This window comes from Suillus fuscotomentosus (genome assembly GCF_016647785.1).
Source record: "Suillus fuscotomentosus strain FC203 chromosome Unknown F5891scaffold_40, whole genome shotgun sequence".
NCBI classification, from domain to species: Eukaryota; Fungi; Basidiomycota; class Agaricomycetes; order Boletales; family Suillaceae; genus Suillus; species Suillus fuscotomentosus.
In genome coordinates, this window is record NW_024539552.1 from 437,803 (window position 1) to 461,026 (window position 23,224).

Sequence of the window (23,224 nt, forward strand, 5' to 3'; positions counted from 1 at the left end):
AAACTTAGACGCCCACGCTAGGACCGTAGGAAGCACAACTCTTTGTTCTGACGCTCATCTCACAGTTGATGGCCACATTCAGACTTGGGACTCGATTCTGAGAATGTAACAGCATATATTATCCGATTCGTGCGCATTGCGCACCTCCTTGCTCTCTGCCTCGGACATTGGGGTAGAGAGCTATAGAAATGTCACAAGGGTGCACCGATAGAGCAGGGGCCTGCGCGACTGATAAAATCCGATGCCAAACGCACCACACTTCATGCATCATGTCAGCTTTTGTAGGGCAGAGACGTGTGTAGATAGGAACGGAAATAAATGAAATAGCAGAATGGTATAACTAACCTCTCTCGAGTCTGGACTGCCAACATACGCCCTTGAATGCTTTGCCTTCTTCTGACCTCCCATCCAGGAAACGGTCGCCTGATGTGCACCTGCTCGCTCTCTAGTAGCACAACACGAATCGATGTCCAGCCACAAACTAGAGACCGAATGTGACCATCGAAAAGCCCATCGTCTCCGCTCTCCCTGCCTCGCTGGTACAGGCCCGGAAGTATAACAGCTCCTCCATGGCCACTCAACATAGGCACATTGTGTCGGCATGTCAATACCAGACCAGGAAAGTCGGCAGTCAAAAATATGCAAGATCCACACAAAGCAGATAGGATAATTCACGTCATACCTGGGTGTGAGCACATATCTCAACATTCGGCTTCTTTGTTCCTCGTCCTTAGGCCATCTGTCGCTTCATTAAAACCCTCTTTCTCTCTTCATCAGACCATCAATCAAAGGCGCCCAAAATGGTGAGCGTGGAATCTTTGATTCGCATCGTGGTATTAGAATATCCCTGGTGATTCGTGAAACCTGATGCTTGTCGCCACCTCACCAGTCGAGATTCCGTGATGAGTATCCCACGAAGATGCAATACCCAACTCGTTCTGCAAACTGTACAAGCCGATTTGTTAACATAAGCCTTAATGGTGAGATTATCGATGAGCCTCAGCGTCAGTGTCTATATCCAGGGAGTCTCAAAATGGCCGGGCACCGAAGGCGGTAACATTCTGTTGACACGCCATCAGAAAAGTATATTTTAACAAGGTTGTTTAATAACTCATCTGTGTCATACAACCACCTGCACACCTTTAACGCGTAATCCAGAAAACCGATGCAAAAAGTACCACGATGATTCCATCATGCAATTGATATCAATTGGAACCGAGCTCTTTATCTGTTGCTTCACGCTTTTCGTGAACACCGTCGAAGTATCTGACATAACATAAGCCAAAGTTGGATGTTACTTGAATGTCTCAAAACTCCAATTAACGATCAAGATCTGGGAATAGAGAGCACGCGGAAAGACTTTGGATGAGACGGGGAGTGAGTCTAAGAATGCAGAGACTGCGTACGGATAGGTGGATGGACTCGTCACTGCCCAGCGGTGTACCAGAATGATAAATTGGTGAGTGTCATTGGGTGATATGGTGGGATTGGTCGATAGAGTAAGATTTAATCATTGGCTGGTGCGTACAGCGTTACGATCTGTGTACGGTAAGCGAGTCATACCTCTCGTACGTCGTTACGAGCCTTCCATAATACCTTGTTTGAACATCATATTTGATAAGTAACGGTAGAGGTCAGGAAGAAGTAAGGAGAGCAAAACCATGGGTGCTAGCACCAAGTACGAATCACACCATGGAAAGGAACGGAGAATCAAGGCATTGGGTACTCGTGCGTAGTAGTAGTACGAGCTGAACATATGTATATGATAGTTGTATGATAGAGTGACTCGCGACTTACATAACAGTCCCGGGCGCTGCCGATCAACTTTCACGAAATAAGCTATGGCATACAATTCATTGAAGAAGAACACGTCAGGCTTCATGCAGTGCGCCTGAGTCTTCTTTTCTCCAGGTCCTCTCTCAGCAAGTACTGTTTGGATCTAGGGATTTCATTGTATCTTCACTGTATTCTCAACTAAGCTATCTTTGGCTGTGCAACTTGAAACTGATGCCCCGTCAGTACCGCACCAACTCCACGATGCAGATCAAAGGTTCTGCGCTCATCATTGTTGGCAAGCTTATGATATGGGATCCCGAAAACCGAGGGGGGGGGGAGCGAGAAGGTGCTCATGAAGCGACAGATTGCCTGAGGATGAGGAGCAGGGATACTAGTAGACATTCATATATGTGCTTGCACACGGGTAGAACGTGAGTTATCTGTTTGCGTTGTGCAGATCTCCCCCTATTTTGACGATTTATTGTTGGTCTGGCCTTGGCATGCCAACACAATTTACCTTGTATATGTTACCAATTACGGCGTTCAAGTATTGGAAGGTGGTACATATGCCATCAGGCCCATTACTATACGTCTAAAAGTTCACCTCCCACCCACACACCCATTCTCTACCAATATGACCATAGTCTCAAATGATCCCACTTGGTGGCCGACCATCAAGGCATATCGTCTTTTTAGCTATTTTGCATGTTCGTGGAGCAGTCAGATGTCGAAGCTGATGTCTCAATCTAACCTTGGCTGCGATTTCGCAGTTGCTGCCTTCATTGTAGTGACGTATGATTGGGGTGAACTTGATAACATTCAAAGACTACTGATATCTCACAAGTATTTCCAGCACTTACAATCGGACAAGAGGTATGTCAATACTATGACCGTAGCAGCCATCTCGCTAAGAATGGTTTTATAGGTTGAATTGGTATGGGTGAGTAGAGTGTCATGTCAGAGGAACATACATGAAAATTGACTTAATTACAGAGGCAACGCTGGTCCATAATGACAATTATGTATCTCAGTGTGCGTAGCTTCAAGTTGTTTGTTGTGGTTGCCATCTTGCACTGACTTGAAAGTATCTTAGGTGCGCTATCTTGGAATCTTATTTGCTGGGTATGTTCGTAAAGTTAAACGATTGGTGTTGTGCTAATCATTTATCTCTACATCATTAGAATGATTATGCTGGGTATGTCTCCTTAGTACCTTCGCTGTGTTCATTTCTTCTGATCAACGGCATACAGGTAGTATCCAGTCCTTCTCGCTGACAGATACAGTGAGTCTTCTGCACAGATGCCTATTCCCCCATAATTAACCATAGTGTCCTGTAGGAGTAGGTGTGGTTCTTTACTAACTTCTTCGTTCACTAATGACTGCCACCCTATGCGATCGCAGGTGTAAGTCTGTTTGGAGTGTGTTCTACCCGAGGCTAGTCGCTGACTGGACTCGTCAGGCTTTATCGTGTACACTGTACGGAATTGGATGAGTGTTTTTGTATTTGCAATGCTGTGGGGTGAGATTGGCACTTGCGAGACCTCAGTGATGTTGACTGGACTGAAACATGTTCCAAGTCATCATCATGACTCGGTTACATGTCATGTATCAACGATCCAGAAAGATCTTGATATTTCTCATTGTCACCTTCCTGGCTATGAACATTTTCACTGGAGTGGTCACCCTGGCGATAACTCTTCATGCTTCAACGGGTACGCTTGATTGCGAATGAAAATAAATGTGCTTGGAACTCATTAATGAATAACAGAGATACTCGTTCTCTCCGGCACTAATCAGTGCTTGATTCGCTATGCGGAAGATTCACTCCTGGATTCTGTTAATTGGATACTCACCACTATATGGGAGGTCCTCACACTGTCTCTCGCAGTCTGGATTGCTGTAAAACGTTTCCGTGAATTGCGACAACATTCGGCGGGAAGAATCATCGAGGACTGTATCACGGTTTTGATGAAAACTCATGTGCTTTATTTTGCGAGGTGAGCTCGTATTCTGAACGTGCTTCCCTTTTTTGCTGAAGGATAGGACATGCTAGTTTTGTTGCTGTTTCTTGCTTGCAGCTCATCATTGATTTCTCTGATATACCCTTGGCAGTATGTCAATTTTTCACTTATCTCTGCATGCTATCACAATCTATCGTTTCTATAGGAAGATTCCGTGGACGCTCAGCTTTATGTTGGGTTCCTTCATATTTTCTCGGTCGTGCAGATGTTTGTGCTCGGACCACGCCTGATTCTTAGTCTTCGAGAATATCATGCTAAGCTCGTGGCCGACTCCGACGCAGCAACTGGTATGACCTCGATCGCTTTCCAAGAGCGTGTGCATATATCGACTGGCAGTAGTGTGTGATGCCCGGTGAAGTTAACGGTTGTCTAGTGCTCTGAAGGAACAGGGGGATTTCATTTCACTTTTGTGATAGTTTATTTATTTGGTTTCGATTTCAAGGATACATAGATCTGGCTAGATATGTCACCATTCAGTGCTTGGATCACCGAAATGAGATCGATGGATGATACCCGCCCCTACTTTAAATGCACAAAATAAGAACAAGAAAATTTGCATGAAGAAAATTCAGAAGCTTTCACTCGAATCAGAGGAGACGAACGCACAAGCGGATGAAGACCGCAAGATATATAAGAACAGATGGCAATTTCGTTACTTCGTTACTGAAGGTGAGCATCGAAAGTCCATCGTTTCCACTCTCCCCGCAGGCCTCGCCGGTACAGGCCCGGGAGCATAACCGCTCAGTCAAGGCTACTCAATATAGGCACATGTAGGTATGCCGCCCTTTCCTCCAGTGTCAATGTTCGGCTGAATTCTACGACATGAATGAAAAAGATTCAGTAGCCAAGAAAACCGGACCACCTCGGATAGAGCATGTGTAAGTCTGGATCACAGATGACGAAATTACACCACAAAAATTTGAACATGCTGACATGGTTACCATGTTGATTATGATACAGTTGGTTCGTCGCCGAGGCCCGAGGGTCTCACTGCAGCCAAGGGAACTACTCCGACGAGACTTTGCAGTAATGGCGTCGTGATAAGTCCAAGCCTGTGGGTTCTTTGCATACTGCATTTGATAAACTGACTTTGGAGACGTAACGGCCTCGCTAGCCTTCTGAATCATAGTATTGCCAGTTGCCTAGATGGTCTAGTCAGATGATCTGCAAGTCGCCAACGAAAGAATACCTACCGGTAGGATTATTACAACCTCTTAACCATTATCATTGCCAGCGGCCATTCAATGTCTACTTCATCATGTCCTTCCACGGGTCTCCCATCCTCCCGCTCGGCACCTTCCTTAAGATCTTTCCAGAACCGCATTGCAACATCTCCACGCGGATTTTCCCCATCCGTGGGGTTGTGCTGACGGAATGTGTGCAACGAGCTCCACGTATTAAGGTAAGATAGCAGGTCATCCCACGTCATCTTCTTGCGCATGATCACCGAGCGTGGGGAAGGGAGGGATGGGTAGTAGTCGCCTGGAATGCATTAGAGTAGTGTCACGTAACGACAGGTGAAAGACACACCTGTGAAGAAGACCCTCTCGGATTCACTGAACGCACCAGGTACAACTTCATTGCCATCTGGCACTTCAATCAAGTGGTTATCTAAAATCAAACGGCCGGGTTGCTCCCAGTATGGACCAACGCTGTTCAGTAGGTCAGTGCCTTCGATATAAGCCTTAATTCTCTGTGAGTGACGGATAGTGGGCGAAGCGGAACTGGGAGTAACTCTAAATCAAGCAAGATTGACTGGACAAGTAGTAGCTCGGAGATGGGAACACGTACCCAGAATGTAACACTCCCATTCTTCCTCAGCACTCTTGCGAGCTCAGGCCATGTTTTGTTCCAATCGAACCAATGGCATGCCTCGGCTACAATCACGCAGATAGCATGAAACAATTAGTAGTTTCTCCTTGCCCTTCTAGCATGGCACGCACCGGAAATGACTAGATCCACACTGCTATCCTCCAAGAATGTTAGACTCTCTGCGCTCGCCTGTATGTACTCATATTGACCAGTACACTCTGGCGTTTTCTGGAGGGTACCCTGAGCAACTTCGATCATCTTACAACTTGGGTCGACACCAGTGACGTGCTTGAAGGGTGTGAGTTCGATAGTTGCTTGACCTAGAATCCCGATAGGTCAAGAGTTCAAGCCCTCCAAAATCACAAATAGAGTTTAGCTAGAACTAACCCGTTCCACAACCAAGGTCCACTGCTCTATCCCATCTTGCACCCTCATTGCGCTCGTGGTACCGGAATATGAAGTTAAACAAGGACCTAGGGTAGATCGGCCTGAAAGTCGCGTAGATGGTGCTGTCAAAGGAGGATTTGGCGAAAGTTGTCATCGTGAGTGTCCACGTAGTCGACGATAACACGACTAATCATGAGGATGCACGGGGAATATAAATACCCCAAAGAGCGTCTAATTGGCATTGATGTGTAGATATGGTCGTCGGTACTGTCGGAAGTACTTATGTACGTATCGGATACCCCCTTGAGATGAAACTTCAAGTTCTCAGGAACGACTATTGAGGTCTGAGGACGGGAAACCTCGTTGGGTTTTAGAAATATACGTTGTTGTTGTAGTATCAATGATTTAGGTAAACGTTCAATAGCTAGGGGTCACATGACGAATACGAAAAGAAGTCAAAAATACTAGTACAAGTCGCAGTCACAGCTTTAGTACTAGGTCAGATATAAAACATACTCTCCCGCAAGTCGGGGTGCACACCCTCTCCCCATGCTTTCTTTGCCTCTTTAAACACCCGTATCTTCTCTTCCTCCTTGTCTACCTTTCCCTTCCCCCTTCCTTTCCCTGATACGACAGAGCTTGACATCTTATCATCGGTACTCAAGAAGTCGTTCAAGTAACATCTCCCTCTCTCGCATGCCAAATCGGCATAGTACGCGGCCGGGACGAGACTTACAGCTTTGGTAGCACGGGCGTACAGGTAACTTGCAGTGTGCGTGCCCTGCTGCAGTTCATCTGCGCCAAGGCGATTCTCGTCATACACCACAGTGTAGTGTGTCGCCTTCACATGACCTTGCAAGCCAACATGAGGTTGAAGGTAAAAATCGAAGTCAAACCTAGGGTAATCAAATGTAAGAACAATCGACTTGTAGTCGAATGAAAGGGCCGTACACTGCAGTGACGCCTCTATCAACAACAGTTCCTGGACGAGTGTTACCGTTCCGGTCCGCAAACTGGGAGTCGGTCGGCCAGAACTTGGCATGGTGTCGCTTTCCACAAATGATGATCGTCAACAACGGACGATACGGCCTCCTCTGCGGGACTCTCTTGAATGCTTCTCGGATCTTAGGAAGTTCTTCCTCCAACACGGTATTGAATTGACCCTGTCCGTTTGATATTAGCAAGCGAATTCAAGATCGCAAGGAGAACCTATCTCACTTCGGAAACACCGTCCCTGTAAATAAAGACACGATCTGGTAGGCTTTGGTTCTTCTCCGCGTACAATCTGAGTCGGTCTATCATCATATCAGCCAAATCCGTAATCATCTGCAAAGAAGGATGAGAATCAGAGCGATAACATTGAAACATAGCCCACCTCTTTCTTGGTCTCCTGACACCTGAGACTTGCCGGAAATTGGACGAAATAACTATCAACGCTGGCAACAACAGCGGCAATTGATGGTGTGCCTTCAATACTGCCAGGGCCGGGGTGCGTAACGTCCATGCCAACAACCATCGTCTTGGCCTTCGTCAACCATTTCAAGCTGTCCGAATCCAACACATGATTGATACCTCCGAGTTTCGTGTTCAACTTGAGAGCGATGTTTGAGAAGTATTGATCTTGTTTATTGGGATCTTTCCCCACCACCTTATCCGTAAGCATATGTATGGTGTGGACGCCCAATTCGACGTCACAAATCCGTTTGATGCCCGGATAAATGAAGTTGTCCCGGCGAGAGAGGAGGACGAGTATAAAGGACGGTTTTCCTTTCTCGGAAATGTTTTGCTCGATCTTCTGACGAATCGAGCCTAGCGCTTGCTGCCTGCCAGGGTCTTCGGTGCGAGAGACGAGCGATTGGGCAAGCTTGACAGGTTGTGATCCCAGTGAAATTCCGCTATTGCGGCATTTCTCGCCAAAGCCTCTCCAAATACCAGTCAGAACCGGGTCGTCGGCCCCGCTGAACACACTTCGTCCGTCTTTCTCTCTAACGACCATCACCCACCAGCTCTTGATGGCCCCGCCGTTATGGAACTTGACGTCAAGAATGTTCCAACTGCCGTTGCTGACGTTAAGCGGTCTTCCCCCTGCTTCGTAAGTGAGGCGAGGCGGTGGAAGTTCACGTCCAGGAACGACCGCCATATTGTTGTCCACCGTAATACCGAAGCCGCTCAGAGGACTTCCCAGCGTCCCGGGAGTAAACCCAAGAGTGGGGAGACCGTTTTCGATGATGGCATCTGCATTGACTTTTGGCGGATTGCAGGCGAACCGAATCATGTTCGAAGTTTCTTTCTCATTGAGACGCCCTCTGAATGGTTGTCCGGGCTCGATTTCGCATAGTTCGGCTGGTACGTATATGGAGAATTTCGAATTCGGACCTGAGATGTCAACGACTGGAAGGTCGTCTGCATGCCTCAGCGTGATATGGGGGTACTCTGCTGGAAATTAGCAAGTGAATGAAGAATGTGATAAGAAAAACGAACTTTTCCTGAAATACTCCTCAACAGATATCTTGCCGTATTCTTCGCAGTGGAAAAAAGTCCGTCTGGGACTCGTTGGCATGATCTTCTTGATCGGCTTCTTTTGCGCGTACCCTAGGTGTCTAGTGGTCACCTTAAGCTTCTGGGTAAACCGCTGCGGCATAGCACCATCGGAAGATCGCTGGAACGCCATCATAGCGTCTGCAAGATTGCCTGGTTTGTAGAAGGCAGTCATACAGACACCGACGTTTACCATGAGTTCGTTATATGTAGGTCTGGCAGACGTGAAAAAGCCTTTCACGCCCTCTATGCCAAGCGCGAGCTCAAACCGCTCTTGGGAAGGGAAGAAGTAGCGATTCTTTCCCACACGAACACCAGTGCGCGCTGCATGCGTTTGAAGCACGAGGTTCACAGCAGCTACCACTGGCTGAACGTCGTAGTCCCGTGACTTGATATCGCCACTAAGATACCTACACACCATGAATTAACGCGAAAACGAATGAAACAACTCTCCATAACTTACTTAGTGAGCTGTGCGATGTCCAAGTCGGCCGTGTGGATGATTGCGAAAGTATACGTCTTGGATCTAGCATTGGGACCAGCTTCTCCTTCCTCATAATACTGAACTTGCACGTCAAGGGGTTGAGGCAACTTCTTGGCCGACACAAGCCTCTGACTGCTGTCATGAGCGATGAACGGTACAAACTGTTCCCAGCCTTGTTGATTACTTTGTTCCAGGAGCTTGAAAAGGCGTGCACGAATGCGCTTAATGTCTGTGGACGGCGTAATCTCGACATGATAGTCGTAAATGGGTCCTTTGGGAAGCTTAATAGGAAAGAAATTGGCACGCAGTGTGATTTGACGGCCAAGGGTACCAAAGCCAGGCCGGTGAGGGCGCTCAGGGTTGAAGGTAAGTTTATTGAAGGAAGAGACTAGTTCATCCAAGGTAGCGAGACGTTGGTCTACAGATGCAGGGCCCCGGAAGATCAAATCTCCTGGTACTCCCCCTCTGGAACCACCGCCATATCCGCCCCTCGTACTAGAGCCTCTTCCACCACTGAACCCACCAGCACCCCCTCGAGGGCCACCAGGGTAGCTGCCTCTGGGACCACCTCTGCCGCGTGAAGGGTTGCTCATGATTACTGTTGAGAAAAGTTTATGATGTGTTCGTGATTGTATGGGAAGATAAGTGAATTGTGAAAGGGCAGGTTCTTATAGTTGCAAACTGACCGTGGGTACGCGGCGCTTCCGCAGTTGCTGTACGAGTCATGAGTCGTAACTCGTCCTAAATGCGTCGTCCCAGGTCCGCACTCATTCCACAGCTCACTAGAACAGCTGACGTGGCAGTTCCTGGCTGGGCCTGAGAGCTTGAACTAATAATATGGGACCAACGTTAACGATACGTAGTCCGGAGTGAGCCGTCTGACCAGATAGAAATTCCTAAATGATACGATGCAAAACTTCTGCACAGGATGCCACCCATACTAGCCTTAGTTGAGGATCAGATGAGGCAATACGATCTACGAAACTCACCGAGAGGCCGACTTGACGGGGAAATCGAGTAGAAGTCATTGTAGCAAGATTGAAACTGCTCCCGAAAGCTGCATCTCATCGTGATTAATGAGCTGGAAAAAACCCACAAAGGAAATAATGGTTCCCAGCTTGGAGACAGACTAGTCCTGTAAAGGTGTTCACAAGTATTCAACGATACCTGAAGCTCGAGGAACACAACTCACATGATCCATTTGTCAAGACACCATCAGAAAACAGTTCAGGCCCTGCAACAGGTTCGTTCCCAGTACGATCCACCCGCAGTCTCTCCGCATTCATCTCGATGCCTATTACACCAACACGTAAACGAGTTACGAAAGCATGACCTACTAAAGACAGAACCCGAATCAGCCAAGGAGCATGCACTTCGCAGCGCTTACGATCGCGAAACACACTACAAGAGTTCACTGGTTGGTATGCAGTCTATTGTGATTTTGTGATTCATGTTCTGTGATCGGCTCCTTACGGGTAATGAAATTCACCACCGTGTGGTTGAACATCAAAGAGCTGCCGAGGAAGAGGATGCGGGATGCGAAGCTCGCCAAATTGAGAGAGAAGACAAAGTATATTAGGATCGTAGAAAGAAGCAGAAGCTGCACGACTGGTGAGGAGTGCGGCCGCATACCTGAACGCTTCGGCAACACAGGAAGGTCATTGCTGTGAAGCGATCACCGGATGGAACACAGCTTTAAAAAACGGCATGAACGTACGACTGCCCAGCTTCCTCGACTCCAAACCAGACACTCATTGATCGCTAGTGATTGTGCTCTTCCGAACTGTGCCTCCCATGAGTGATACTCTATGCGGTTAAAGTTGACAACTTGCTCACCAGCGATTTCAGATTCCTGCAAGCAGTCTCGTGAGCCACGGCTTGTGTGATTCTGATAATCATAAGCATCAAATAAGGAGATAGGCCCCTGGACTCACCAGTAATCGTTGCCATTGTCAGATAACGTGGTCTGATCATTCAAAGATCCCGGAAGACTTCTCTTGTATACACGGCATACGATCTGCAATAGTTGAGACTTCGAGCACAGACCATATCTTCTTCTATGTACTAGTAAGACATCAGTGATCACGCCATGCCAGGCGATGTGAGGCCATAGCCAGGTAAATGATGTTGTGCACCCAGTGATAGGTGCAGCTTCTTTCACTCGTTCTGCAACAGGTTGGCTTGAAGACGCAGAATCCTTCTTTCCACCACCGCATGTTGGAGCGTAACCAATGTCAGCATTGTGAGGTACTAGCACATTGAGGGTGACTGGTGATCGATTGATCCAGTAGTTGGAAGTAAAGTACCGAAGCCCGGGTGTTTCCGGATTGGATGAATCTTAATTTAATCCCTAGCAACTCCTCTACTAGTAGTACCGTCGTACTCTGTCTTCACCTGAGTAACTAACAATGATTCGGAGGTAGCCTTGGACAAGAAGTGCATTAGGACTGGCCCACGCGACTCTCGTCAACGTGACATGTATTCAAGATACCATATCCTCAGGCTGTCTACTATTCGGCCAAGCTTCCACGGATCCTGGTCTGAACGATAGGACGGCCTCATAGCATTTTCTCATTTGGAGATACCACCGTCTCGACTAATTTTATCAGCTCGCTCCTGGTTCTCACCTGGTTGTACCGCCTTTGACGAGTTGTCGACTTGCTGCAAATTTAATGCAGGTATTGTTCGCACATCCAGGTTCCTCCAGTCTTCCTCAACGACTAGGGCACCAAACATTGAAGTCGCTTCTTCCATATCTGATCCGCTTCCAACAGGCTCTGACATGGATTCGGTCACTCGCCCTTGAAGTAGTACCCGACCGCTCCACATCGTGCATCACTGCCGGCCCTTTTCCAGGCTCAGCGGTACTAAAGGCAAAATCCTTCGTTCAGAAAGTGAGCGCCGGAGACTTCTTCCATCACGCCATCAGCTTCATCACCCCTTCAGTTAATAACTTTGAGTGTCATTAGCCGGAGTTCAGCCGACTCAACACACCAAACCTCTCTCACTTACACGTCCTTTATCGATATCATTTACTTACTATCATTTGATTGATTTAGACCTAATTCTATCTGCAAAAATATATGTCCTCTCACATGCTCCACTTTCGTGATTTATGGATTCCCTCTGCAGACCGTCGTGGTGGATATACCTTTATTGGAGTGTGGTTCTCACTCTCACCAGTGGGACGTTCGGAGACGTGGTTTGGTCGTAATGACCAAAACAGACTCCGAGTTATCCCAGGCCTAAGCTCCTAGTCGTTTGATTTAGAACCAAGGAGCCGCGCTTCTGCTTGATCCGGCTGTCTTGCTTGAAAGCATATATTGTGCATCGTGCACTAAGCTCGCATCGCGCTCTCCATGACGGCATTGCGACTTTACAGACAGGACTTCTAGCGCAAACGAAAGATCTTGAGTACACGCTTAACACAAGCTCAGTGAAATGATACGACTTATAATGAATGAACGGTAGTTATGAGATGTAATAACCCGCGAACCACAGCGTAATTTACTTTTTTTGAAGAGTTGCTGCTTTCAGGCATACACCATCACCGTGAATACAGGCATGGCAGACGTATACAACAGCTATATCGTTCTAGTATAAATATAACATGGATTGCGTTGCGCATTCCTCACCACGCCCAACTATCGTCTGAATCGTTCTCCCATCGCTCATCCGAATCGTCGTCGTCAGTCGAGTTCCGAAGCGCCCGTAGTTGTTGCGATGCGTCATACAGTGCTGATTCCATAGCAATATCGACATCGGAATCCCCAAAGTGACAGGCATACCATTTGAAATTCAAAAGAGTTGGAAATGCCTCAGCTAGGAAATGTGGTACGCGCGCAACCTCCGACACCTCGGAGTACCCGAGATGGAGGTTACGAAGGGTGGTTTGCGTAGGCCAAAGCTCCTCGGTCTCGTCGGCTCGAGGGATTGTCGTAGATTGGGTAGCATCAACAGTCAGATGTAGGGTCTGCAGCGATCTGCACCTTAACGCCAGTGACATCATGGCGGTGAAGGTGACGCTATAAAAGGCACGTCTCTTCCAGGAGGTGAACTTCAATTCCCGAATACTCGGCCAGGCAACTGGGACATCATTGAGGAACCCATCGTCAAGGTTGAAATTTCCAACGCCGATGAATTTAACAGACGACAGCCTGTTGAACTTGAACAAGGGTCGGAAGATTTCGGAGGAGAGTGGGATGACGAGCAGATAATCAGGATGTTCTGATTCATCGACCACATAGACCCGTTCCAAATACCCAAAATTTTGGCACGAAGTGGACAAGGATTCTATGAACGCGGTCATTTCGGCCGGGCTAGCAGATCCGCAGTACCTGATATTGATGTGTGATAGTTGTCGGGTGGTGACTTGCCGAAGGAAGTGCGTGCACTGTGGCAAGGAGCCACCAGAGAGATAGAGGGTTTTGAGACTAGGCAATTCAAGGGGTATACCGCCCGCATCGCAGGAGGTTCCGCACAACTTAAGCTTGAGGCTTTGAAGAGACCGTGCTTGCTGGATATTGGCTATCGTCTGCCTCGTCAAGGACACATCAATTCCGAAAATGGCTAGTCCAATTAACTTTGGCAGCTTTCCAAGACTCGGGGGGACTGTCAAAGCCGTAGTACCATCGTCTGCCGATACTGTCAGCTGGCGCAGACCATGCGCTCCTGCGGGAAGAGCAGCAAGCAATTGCTCTACTTCATGCGTTGGGATACCAGTTACATCAAACCGGAGCGCTTGCAATCCAGGCGAAATGAATTGTCGAAGCAACCAGAATTTTGAGCTATGTTCCAGAAGACCAAACACGGCCTCGAAATGCAATTCGCAAAGGTTTGGGAAGAGTGTGGTGGGACGAGACCAAGCAAAAAGCCTCTGCAGGACATGATCACTGACATCTGGGTCCGGGATAAACGACGGTTCACCGCGACGTGGCTTCAGCACGTCAGTGAAGCCATGAGTGCTAACAAGCCGGCGCACTCTTGATGCGTTCATTCTGAGGCGCTCCCACTCAATGAGAGTTGGCTCTCTGGAAAAATGCTGCAAATTGAAGCACGGTGAGCATTGTCCTGTCAAGATTCGAATATTATACTTCACTTACAACAGTATGATCCACCCCGTTCTCCGTGACCTCCCAGGTGTCTTGCGGTAGACACATGATGAGGGGTGCCAGACTTGACTGTTCAAACCAGAGGATATTGAGGGCGGAATCCGCCAGCCTGGAACATGTCATCGCCACGTTCACCAAGTCCGTCGCAGAGGACTTGACGTGTTGTAACACGGCATAAATGATATCGTCGAATTCAAAAACACGATGCATGATTGAAAGTTGCTGTTGGTGCTCAAGCACAATACCTCTTTTATATGGCCAATCCCACCTGAAGCTACTAATACACAGTTCTTCCGGTGTTTTTTTCTGGGTGAGTGTGTCCACTTATGGAGGTCATGGCATCACTGACTCGATCGGCAGCTCCCTTGTGAACAGTATGAAACATCAGACATTGTTCCGCTGACACTTCAGCTGTGGTCCACCACTGTCGCTAAAACGGCAACTGCTGGCCAGATGCAGCGCCAGTACCTGTTGATTGTCCTCGGCATTGGCGGCCCAGTGCCAGCCAAAGGGGTTTATGGAGGTCTAAGCAGGGATTCAATGTACTGACAGATGGTCAAGGTTCAGACCATCGGGATAGCTCACATGAAGAGAACATGGCTCGTAATAAGACTTCAGTTACAACCACTGGCAGCTGATTAGTAACAAGAGCACAAAAGAGATAACTGGGACAGCCATTATTAAGGAACGGGCGTCAAAAATATAGTTCGTTTGATTTCTTTATTGGCCCATGGGTGAGGAACATTGAACGTTGAGCCCACATTTGATACTAATAAAGAATCTAAGAAAGTAAACATGTCAAACCAGGCACGCACTCACCGCAAAGAGCTGAACAAGCCGGGGACTGCTCTGAATTTCGTCCAGACCTTATAATTGTAGCGAAGGAATACAGGTGAGAACTGTAAGATGAAGGGGTTCCTATGAGTGTGGGGTGCAAGACTCAAAGGAGTGTAATACCGGTAACAAGACTGATCCGAGTGAACAAGTTGAACACGGAGGAGACAAAGTTCCTAGCGGTTACATAATAACATAGCCGGGTTTGGAAAAACGTGAGCCTGAGCATCCACGCATCCTATCAATCGACTTGACCTCCTTCAATCCCGTTTCCGTGACCCAAACACCGGGTGATGGTATAACTAGCAATGAGCACGAATGCCATCGTTACCATACGTCCACCAAGGTCGCCTCTCATCCACCTACCACTATAACCAGAGTCTCAAATGTTTCAACTTGGCGGTCGATCATCAATGCATATCGCTTGGACCGCTATTTTTCAGGTTCGTGGAGAGCAGTCGGATGTTGAAGCTGACTCAATCTAATCTTAGCTAAGTTGGCTGTGGTTTCACAGTTGCCCATTTTGTTGTAGCGACGTATGATTGAGGCGAGCACGATAACATTGAAAGACCGTCGATATCTTACAAGTATCTTCAATACTTACGTTTGGACAAGAGGTATTTCAATGCTATGACCGGAGCAGTCATCTTGCTGAGAATGGCTTGGTAAGTGGAACTGATCTGGGCGAGTGTCATAGGAACATACATGAAGATGCACTTGATTCCAGAGATAACGCTGGTCTGCAATGACGATTCTGTATATCGGTGCATATAGCTTATTTGTCGCGGTCGCTATTTTGTGCTAGCTTGGAAGCTAATATTCATTCACAACCCAGCTGTGCATTCAACAGCGCGAACTAAAAGTCCTGCTCACGATCTTTTGGCATTTGCCACATCGGCGATTACCATCAATAGTATTACAGGAATGAGAGTGTACAATGTGGTGAGTTATCAGTGCCACTCTGATGAAAATATGCACTATCATAATTCCGATATAGTGCAATCCATGGATCTTCCTAGGATGCCGTTCAAAAGTGGTACTCCTCTAAGTGGCGGGCACAACTGTACATGTGGCGATCAATCCCCGGAGTGAAGATTTAGGTGAAATGAGGAAAGCAGTGCATGGGATTAAATGGTAAACATTGAGGGTTGTGCATTTGCAGCCCGGAGGTGAGTTGATCATGACTTTGTGGTAGTTACTTCATTTCTGACTTCTATACTGGCTTGCCAACTTTCTGTGGCGCAAGGGCCACTTTTTCCTCCCTATGCCCTCTCATTCCCGTTTGGATGGTTTTATATTCTCCGCACATCAAATACGAATCTTGAATTTGATGCAAATTGAGCGCGGTGCACCCTGTATCAGTTCTGTCCTTATCGTTCAATGACATTCTTATACTATAAATAGACAACGACCGAGGTGAAGGCTAGAAGATGAGGTGGTGGCACGTGCTTAGGAAACGGAGGAGCAGGGGCATCGGAAGGTGTGTTTGAAGGGGCTGTACAGGTGAGTTTTCTGTCTGCTTCGTTCGGACTTTCTTTGTTTTACACTCCAACCTTATTGAACGGCCCCGGAGGTGCTGTCACATTCAGGCCTGCGAAGCAGAGACTGCTGATGCCCATCGAAAGTCATTGGGAAGATCACATCGCATCGAGGCTGTTGTTAGACAAAGTTGTGCATTGGATTTCTAGTTTAGCGTAGAGGGCCGCGCCTTGGCAGCGGCGTGGCCGAGGTGAGTTATTGTACAATCAAGTACTCTGGGATTGAGGCTCGTCGAACAGGTTCTACGACATCAGCTAGTACAGCTTGAAGAGTAATAGATTAGGCTTCATGCAGTCATAACAGTGCGTCCGAGACTTCTTTTCCGTATCCTCTCAGCGCTGTCTTAATCTAGAGGTAGCATTGTATCTTCAATCATGAATGCTCAATCAGGATGTATCAGGCTGTGCAAACGGATACATACAGCGCTCAATTAGTTTGTTTCTGGCTGTGCAAACTGAAGCCTGTCATCACTGCACTCACATCACGTTGCAAATCAAAGATTCTGCACTCATCATTTTTGGCATCCTCATGAGACAAAAGTCCGATATTTGAGGCAGAGAGCAAGAAGGTGCGCATGTATGTTAAAGTTCTTCGATCTCTTGCAGCGTTCAAGTATTCCGCCCTCGCAACTGCTTGACAACCAACATCTACGCTGAGCGCCCGGATTGAATTCATATTTCTTCATTTGAAAATACTTACTACTTCGGGGTAATCCATGCAGGAGCGGATCTCATTTCGGTATTCCAAACACACGATTGTGGCATATCTAGCACGAAAGTCATTGTCATACGTCCACTAAGTTCGCCTCTCACCCACACCAATCTTCCACCGATATGACTATAGTCTCAGATGATCCCGCTTGGTGGCCGACCATCAATGCAACTCGTAACTTTAGCTATTTTATAGGTTCGTAGAGAGCAGTCGCATTTGATGCTGCCAATGTCTCACTCTAGCCTCGACTGCGGTCTCGCAGTTGCCGCCTTCATGGGAATAACATATGATTGGGGTGAGCATGATGATATCCAAGGACCGCAGATTTCTTACAAGTACTTTTAGCACTTACACTTGGGCAAGAGGTATGTCGATGCCTACGACCGGAGTAGCCGTTTTACTGAGAATAGCTTTATAGGTGGAACTGATTTGGGTGAGTGATGTCTGGTGTTAAATAAACACACATGACAATTCATTTGATTCCAGAGGCAACACTGGTCACTAATGACAGTCCTGTATCTTGGCGTATGTACCTTATTTGTCACGGTTGCCATGTTGTGCTGACTTGGAAGTGTTTTAGGTGCGCTACCTTGGAATTTTATCTGCTACGTATGTTCGGAAAGCTACACAATCGTTGTCGTGCTAATTGTCTATCTCTCATAATTAGGATGTACATGTTGGGTATGTCTCAGTAGATTCGTTGTCTTTGCTTCTTCTGACCAATGGCATCCAGGGAGTGTTCCGACCATCTTGCTGTCAGATAAAGTAAGTCTTCTGCATACATCACTGCCATTCCCCTCCAATTAACCGTGGTGCCCTGTAGGAGTGGGTGTGGTTCCTTGTTAACTTATTGGTTCACTGATGACTGCCGTGCTATACTGCCACAGATGTGAGTCTGTTTGGAGTGTGCGCTACCCGAGGCTGGTCACTCACTGCATTCGTCAGGCTTAATTTCGTACATGGTATGGGAATGGACAATTGTTGTGGCATCTGTATATCAAAGGTGAAGAGACTCGGACTAGAGAAACTAAGGGCGAGAACAGAACTCAGTCTTGGTTCAAAAAGACTGAGGGAGATTGTTCGACGAGAGGAGGAATTAATACGTTTGATTGGGACGGAGAGTCAATAGGAAACGTGTATGACGCATGGTAGGAGGAGTGTTTGTGTATGTAAAATGAAAAGGCTAAGTACGTGTAAGGGTCATATCTTGATACTCCCACTCGAACGCAAAACGCTAGAGACGCGGGCGTGCTCATTCAACTGGGTCTTCGTTTGACGATGAACGAAGAGCAAGCGAGTGTCGATGGTTGCGGAAAAGTTTTCGTGGTAGGGATTTCGTGAAGATGTCGGCAATCATATCATGTGTGGGTACATAGGGAATGATGATGGTGCCGTCGCTGACCAGATCTCGAACGAAGTGATAGCGGACGCGAATGTGCTTGGCCCGGTCGTGGAATTGAGGGTTTTTCGTTAGTGCGCGACTTCCATTGTTATCACCATATAACGTGGTGGGGGTGATCAGCGAGAGGTCAAGACCAAAATCGCATAGCAGCTGGCTGAGATGGATCTGTTCGCGGGCCGCGTTAGAGAGTGAGATGTATTCAGCTTCAGTAGACGAAGTCGCAACGACGGATTGCTTTTGGGAACGCCAACTGATGGGGGAACCGAAAAGAAAGTAGACATAGCCCCCAATTGAGCGACTGTCGTCTTTATCAGACGCGAAGTCAGAATCCGAATAACCGATGAGTCCTTGGTTGGACAAACCAAACGTTAGGGAATGATGTGTGGATCCACGAAGGTAACGAAGGAGATGGTGAAGCTGGCGGTAGTGGTCTATGCCAGGGTTACTCAGATATTTTGACAGCGCCGATACTGCATATGCAATATCGGGACGACTAACGCGCATGGCGAAGTTGAGTTCCCCAACGACACGCGCGTATGGCATGTGCGCAAATTGTTGGATTTCGGCTTGAGTGAGGGGTGCAGATGACTTCGTCAAGGAGATCCCTGGAACCATGGGGGTAGATACTGGTCGACAATCTGACATCCGAGTTTCACTGAGAATCTGTTCGAGAAAGGAGGATTGGTTGACGGTAAGGTGCTTCTTAGAGCGATCTCGTGTAATGTGCATTCCTAAGAAATGACGCGCTTCACCAAGGTCCTTCATTTCAAAACGTTTGCTCATCTCCGATTTGAAACCGTTAAGGAAATCCCGACAGTTCGATGCGAGCAACATGTCATCGACGTAAACAAGGAGCCAGATGGTCTTGTCATCTTTTCGTAAAACATACAGACTATAGTCTGCTTCGCTACGAACAAAATTAAAACCTTCTTTTCGCAGGAAATCATCGAGTGTCTTGTTCCATTGACGACCGGCTTGCTTGAGTCCGTAGATGGCCTTGAGGAGTTTCCAGACCCAATCTGGATGCTCAGGGTCTTCGAAGCCTGGAGGTTGACGCATGTAGATTTCTTCGTCAAGCTCGCCATTGAGAAAGGCGGTCTTCACGTCCATTTGATCAAGTTCAAGATCAAACTTAGCGACCATGGAGAGTAGTGCACGTACGGTGTCGTATTTTGCAACAGGAGCAAAGGTGTCGGTGTAATCTAGTCCTTCGATCTGTGTGAAACCCTGCGCAACAAGGCGGGCCTTGTGGCGGGCAATCTGGCCATTTTCGTCATACTTGTGCGAGTACACCCACCGTGAGCCGACTGCTTTTCTCCCTGATGGGAGTGGTGTTAAGACACCCACTCCTTTTTCTCCCAACGAAGCTAACTCTTCATTCATTGCGCTTTCCCAATGACCCGAATCCATTGACAAGCGAGCGGCAGCTATCGTTTTGGGGGGAAGCTTCCGTCCATCAATCTTGTTGCTGTCCGCCAAGGATACATGCTTCGCGGAGTGCTCAATGGTGACATCGGGGGTAGCACTAATACTAAGATTTTCTTCTTCAACAACCTCCTCCTCAACAGTGACCGGTACATAAGTCCAACGCCGCTGTACTGGGACATGTTTTGTTGGGATGGCAACAGTTTTCGGGACTGCTGGTCGCGCGTCAATGCGTTGACGTGTCGAACGTCGTGGCTCAGGAGATGGTACCGTTTCTACCGGAACTTCAGCAGGGACAGGGAGAACATTGTCGTTCGACTGCGGGAATGGCTGTGGAGGTTCGGGGATGAGAGGAGCAGAAGTCGGAAGTACTCCCACTGAAACGGTACTGGGTCCTGGTAGTGTAATACCGGAATCATCTTCTCCAGGTCGTGTGGTTCTGAAGCCGTCTTCTGATATCGGCAAATCATGTGGCAATGCGAGGGTGGGCTGCTGCATTGCAATGCGCTGGTTGTGTAATTCAACGAGGGGCGAGAGAACTGAGTTGGGTGTGCCGTAGAAGAATTTTTCATCAAAAAGGACATTTCGAGAGCGCACCGTCTGTCGTGTCGCTGGATCCCATAGAAGATATCCCGCATCTTTGACGTGCCCCAGTAGGAAGCACCGTCTCGAAACAAAGTCGTACTTGTGGCGATTGTCGTCTGGGATGTGAGCATATGCGAGGCAGCCAAACGGACGTAGGTGCGAGACATTTGGTAGTTCACCATAGAAGAGTTCAAACGGCGTTCTGTTGTCAGTAGCTGACGACGGGAGGAAGTTCTTGATGTATACTGAGTTGAGGATGGCGTGGCCCCAGAACGAACGAGGAAAACCACTCTGGTGATGGGCACTTAATGCTCGGGTGGCAATGGTCTGGTGTCCACGTTCGGCAACACCATTCTGTTCGGCTGTATGAGGCATCGTAAGTTCGTGCTCAATTCCTTTACTACGCAGGAATTCAATAGTAGCGTGAGAGACGTATTCGCCACCGTTGTCACTGCGGAGGCGTTTAACTCGTTGCCCTGACTGGTTTTCAATCCAGGCGATATATCGCAGAAGGTGCGAGTGTACCTCACTCTTGTGCTTAATGAGGTAGATAGTGGAATAACGCGAAAAATCATCAGTGAAGGCAACAAAGTATGTTTCGCCGGACGGGGTTGCAGTGTTGACGGGTCCCCAAACGTCAGTGTGAACAAGTTCAGCGACGTGCGTTGCACGGTGTCGAGCATGAGACGGGAACGGCAATCGTTTTTGTTTGCCCATTAGGCACGACGGACAGTCAATGTGGTCACCAGGTCCTGTAGACTCGTCTAACAGGTTAAGTGACAGTCCTAATACAACCTTCTCAGCTTTGCGCAAGGTGGAGTTTGCGGCATGGCCCATGCGTGCATGCCATACAGCTAGTGGTAATGGCGTAGCCGAGGTGGACCTGGTGGCAAAGGCCGTATGGGTGTGCTTGGCTCGAAGGTAGTATAGACCGGCAGAGCATTCCACACGTGCGATCACAGTCTTATCAGCACGACGCATTTGTCCTCCTTCAGCATCCGTTTCGAAGAAAATTCCCTCCGACGCTAGAGCAGACACTGATATCAGTGTGCACCGTAGGTCTGGTACGTGGAGGAAAGGGAGTTCGATAGACTCATGTCTTCCGTCGAGCACTAGCGTGATGAATCCCCAACCTGGGGCAAGAACAGTATCGTCATTCGCAAGTTTCACGATTAATGGAGGGTTGTAAGTTCTGTAGCGAGTGAAGAGGGAGTGATTGGATTCCATATGTGCGGTGGCGGCAGAGTCTACGTGGAATTGAAAAGAAATAGTGCTCGTATTAGAGAAACTAGCAGAGTGTGTAGGAAGACGAAGAAACGATGGAATGCCGTCAGGTTGTCCTGGTAGGGGAACTGATATGTCAGTACCTTGTGAAGGTGAGGGGGGAATGCACGCTGACGTGTTTGATGAGTCGGATTTTGCTAGACGAGCACGGCAGTTGTTCCAGATATGGCCTGTGCGCTTGCAAGATCCGCACGTCGAGCGCCACGACAACTCCCATTTATCTCCCTTGGAGGCGTCAAAATCCTTCGGTTTGGCACGCTCAGTAGGTTTACCTGCTTTCGCCACCCTAGCAGCCATGGCTGTGTGGTGCGCATGTGGGTTTGCAGAGCCGAAACTTGCATAATATTGTTCCGAGTTCCTGATCTGGCTGATGACTCCTTCCAGCGTTAGCTTCCCGGTATTGGCGTCAGCACTATGGAGTATGAGCTGGGAAAGCGGCGCATAGAAGTCGGGAAGGGCACGCAGTAGCGCTTGGACAAGGGTATATTCGTTGCACTTCCATTCGATGGATTCAATGACCTTGAATTGGGCCTTGATGTCCGTGATCTCCTTAATGGTCTTGGTAAGAGAGTCGCTATCAGATGCTTTGGGAAGGTCAAAGATACGGCCCATGAGGCTCGTAAAGCGGATGCCAACAGACGCCTGATACTTGTCTTCTAGCGCTTTCCAGATGACGGCTGGATCAGTGACACCCATGAAGTGGATGAGGTCACTTGAGTGTACCGTCATACCAAGGAGTCCTTTGGTTATGCTTTGGCGTTCTCGGAAAGAAATGACGTCCGCGCTCGCATCATGTGCCGCGAGGCGTTTGTTGAAGTCAGCCTCAGTCTCAGTGGTGCTTCTGGTTGGGCGCGGAGGACCCTTCTCATCTCCTGAAAGGAGGTGCCAAAGGTTGAAGAGCGAGAGCCAAAGGTCCATGGTCGTTACCCACGAGGTGTAGTTGGAGCCATTGGCGTCCAGAGGAGGGTGAGGAAAAGATGTTGGAATCCGGATGTTGGACGACGATATGGTGGACATGACAGGTGTCGAACGATGTGTCGGCGATGGCGACAATAGAATGGGAAGATTCAATGGGTGTGGTAACGAGCGAGTTGGTACGACAGGCGTTAATGGCGGCGATGGCGGCAAGGGAATGGATAAGATCCGCAGGTCAAGCGGGGATAGAGGGCGACCTTGTTCCAGTTCGGAAAAGGTCGGAGAGGCTCAGATAAGGCGAGTGGAAGCGAGAAACGAATGTATGCCTAGTCTGAGCCAGGGCTCATAACCTATCAAAGGTGAAGAGACTCGGACTAGAGAAACTAAGGGCGAGAACAGA

At 48.1% G+C, this 23,224-nt stretch overlaps 3 protein-coding genes across 3 annotated transcripts; all 3 read right to left on the reverse strand.

The window, feature by feature from the left end:
* Positions 1-5,001: 5,001 nt before the first annotated feature.
* Positions 5,002-6,425, reverse strand: F5891DRAFT_1239297 (S-adenosyl-L-methionine-dependent methyltransferase; the record flags this gene model as incomplete). Its single annotated transcript, XM_041369696.1, has 5 exons — positions 5,997-6,425; positions 5,741-5,929; positions 5,589-5,674; positions 5,328-5,490; positions 5,002-5,279 (listed from the first exon to the last, which is right to left on the reverse strand). Exons 1-5 carry the CDS (start codon positions 6,148-6,150, stop codon positions 5,002-5,004), a joined length of 870 nt encoding a protein of 289 aa, XP_041223953.1. The 5' UTR covers positions 6,151-6,425.
* Positions 6,426-6,434: 9 nt separating this feature from the next.
* On the reverse strand, positions 6,435-9,886 carry F5891DRAFT_483750 (Piwi domain-containing protein). Its single transcript, XM_041372000.1, has 6 exons — positions 8,998-9,886; positions 8,478-8,944; positions 7,372-8,429; positions 7,215-7,322; positions 6,948-7,159; positions 6,435-6,892 (listed from the first exon to the last, which is right to left on the reverse strand). Exons 1-6 carry the CDS (start codon positions 9,609-9,611, stop codon positions 6,496-6,498), a joined length of 2,856 nt encoding a protein of 951 aa, XP_041223954.1. The 5' UTR covers positions 9,612-9,886; the 3' UTR covers positions 6,435-6,495.
* A 2,763-nt stretch (positions 9,887-12,649) lies between these two features.
* On the reverse strand, positions 12,650-14,636 carry F5891DRAFT_1239303 (uncharacterized protein; the record flags this gene model as incomplete). Its single annotated transcript, XM_041369697.1, has 2 exons — positions 14,121-14,636; positions 12,650-14,059 (listed from the first exon to the last, which is right to left on the reverse strand). Exons 1-2 carry the CDS (start codon positions 14,337-14,339, stop codon positions 12,650-12,652), a joined length of 1,629 nt encoding a protein of 542 aa, XP_041223955.1. The 5' UTR covers positions 14,340-14,636.
* Between the last annotated feature and the right edge of the window lie 8,588 nt (positions 14,637-23,224).

Coding starts and splice junctions, on each gene's coding strand:
- F5891DRAFT_483750 (XM_041372000.1), bottom strand. CDS start 9,611: ATGAGCAACCCTTCACGCGGCAGAGGTGGTCCCAGAGGCAGCTACCCT. Junction 8,430..8,477: donor TGAGGAGTATTTCAGGAAAA/GTTCGTTTTTCT, acceptor AATTTCCAGCAG/AGTACCCCCATATCACGCTG. Junction 7,160..7,214: donor ACAGGGACGGTGTTTCCGAA/GTGAGATAGGTT, acceptor TCAAACGGACAG/GGTCAATTCAATACCGTGTT.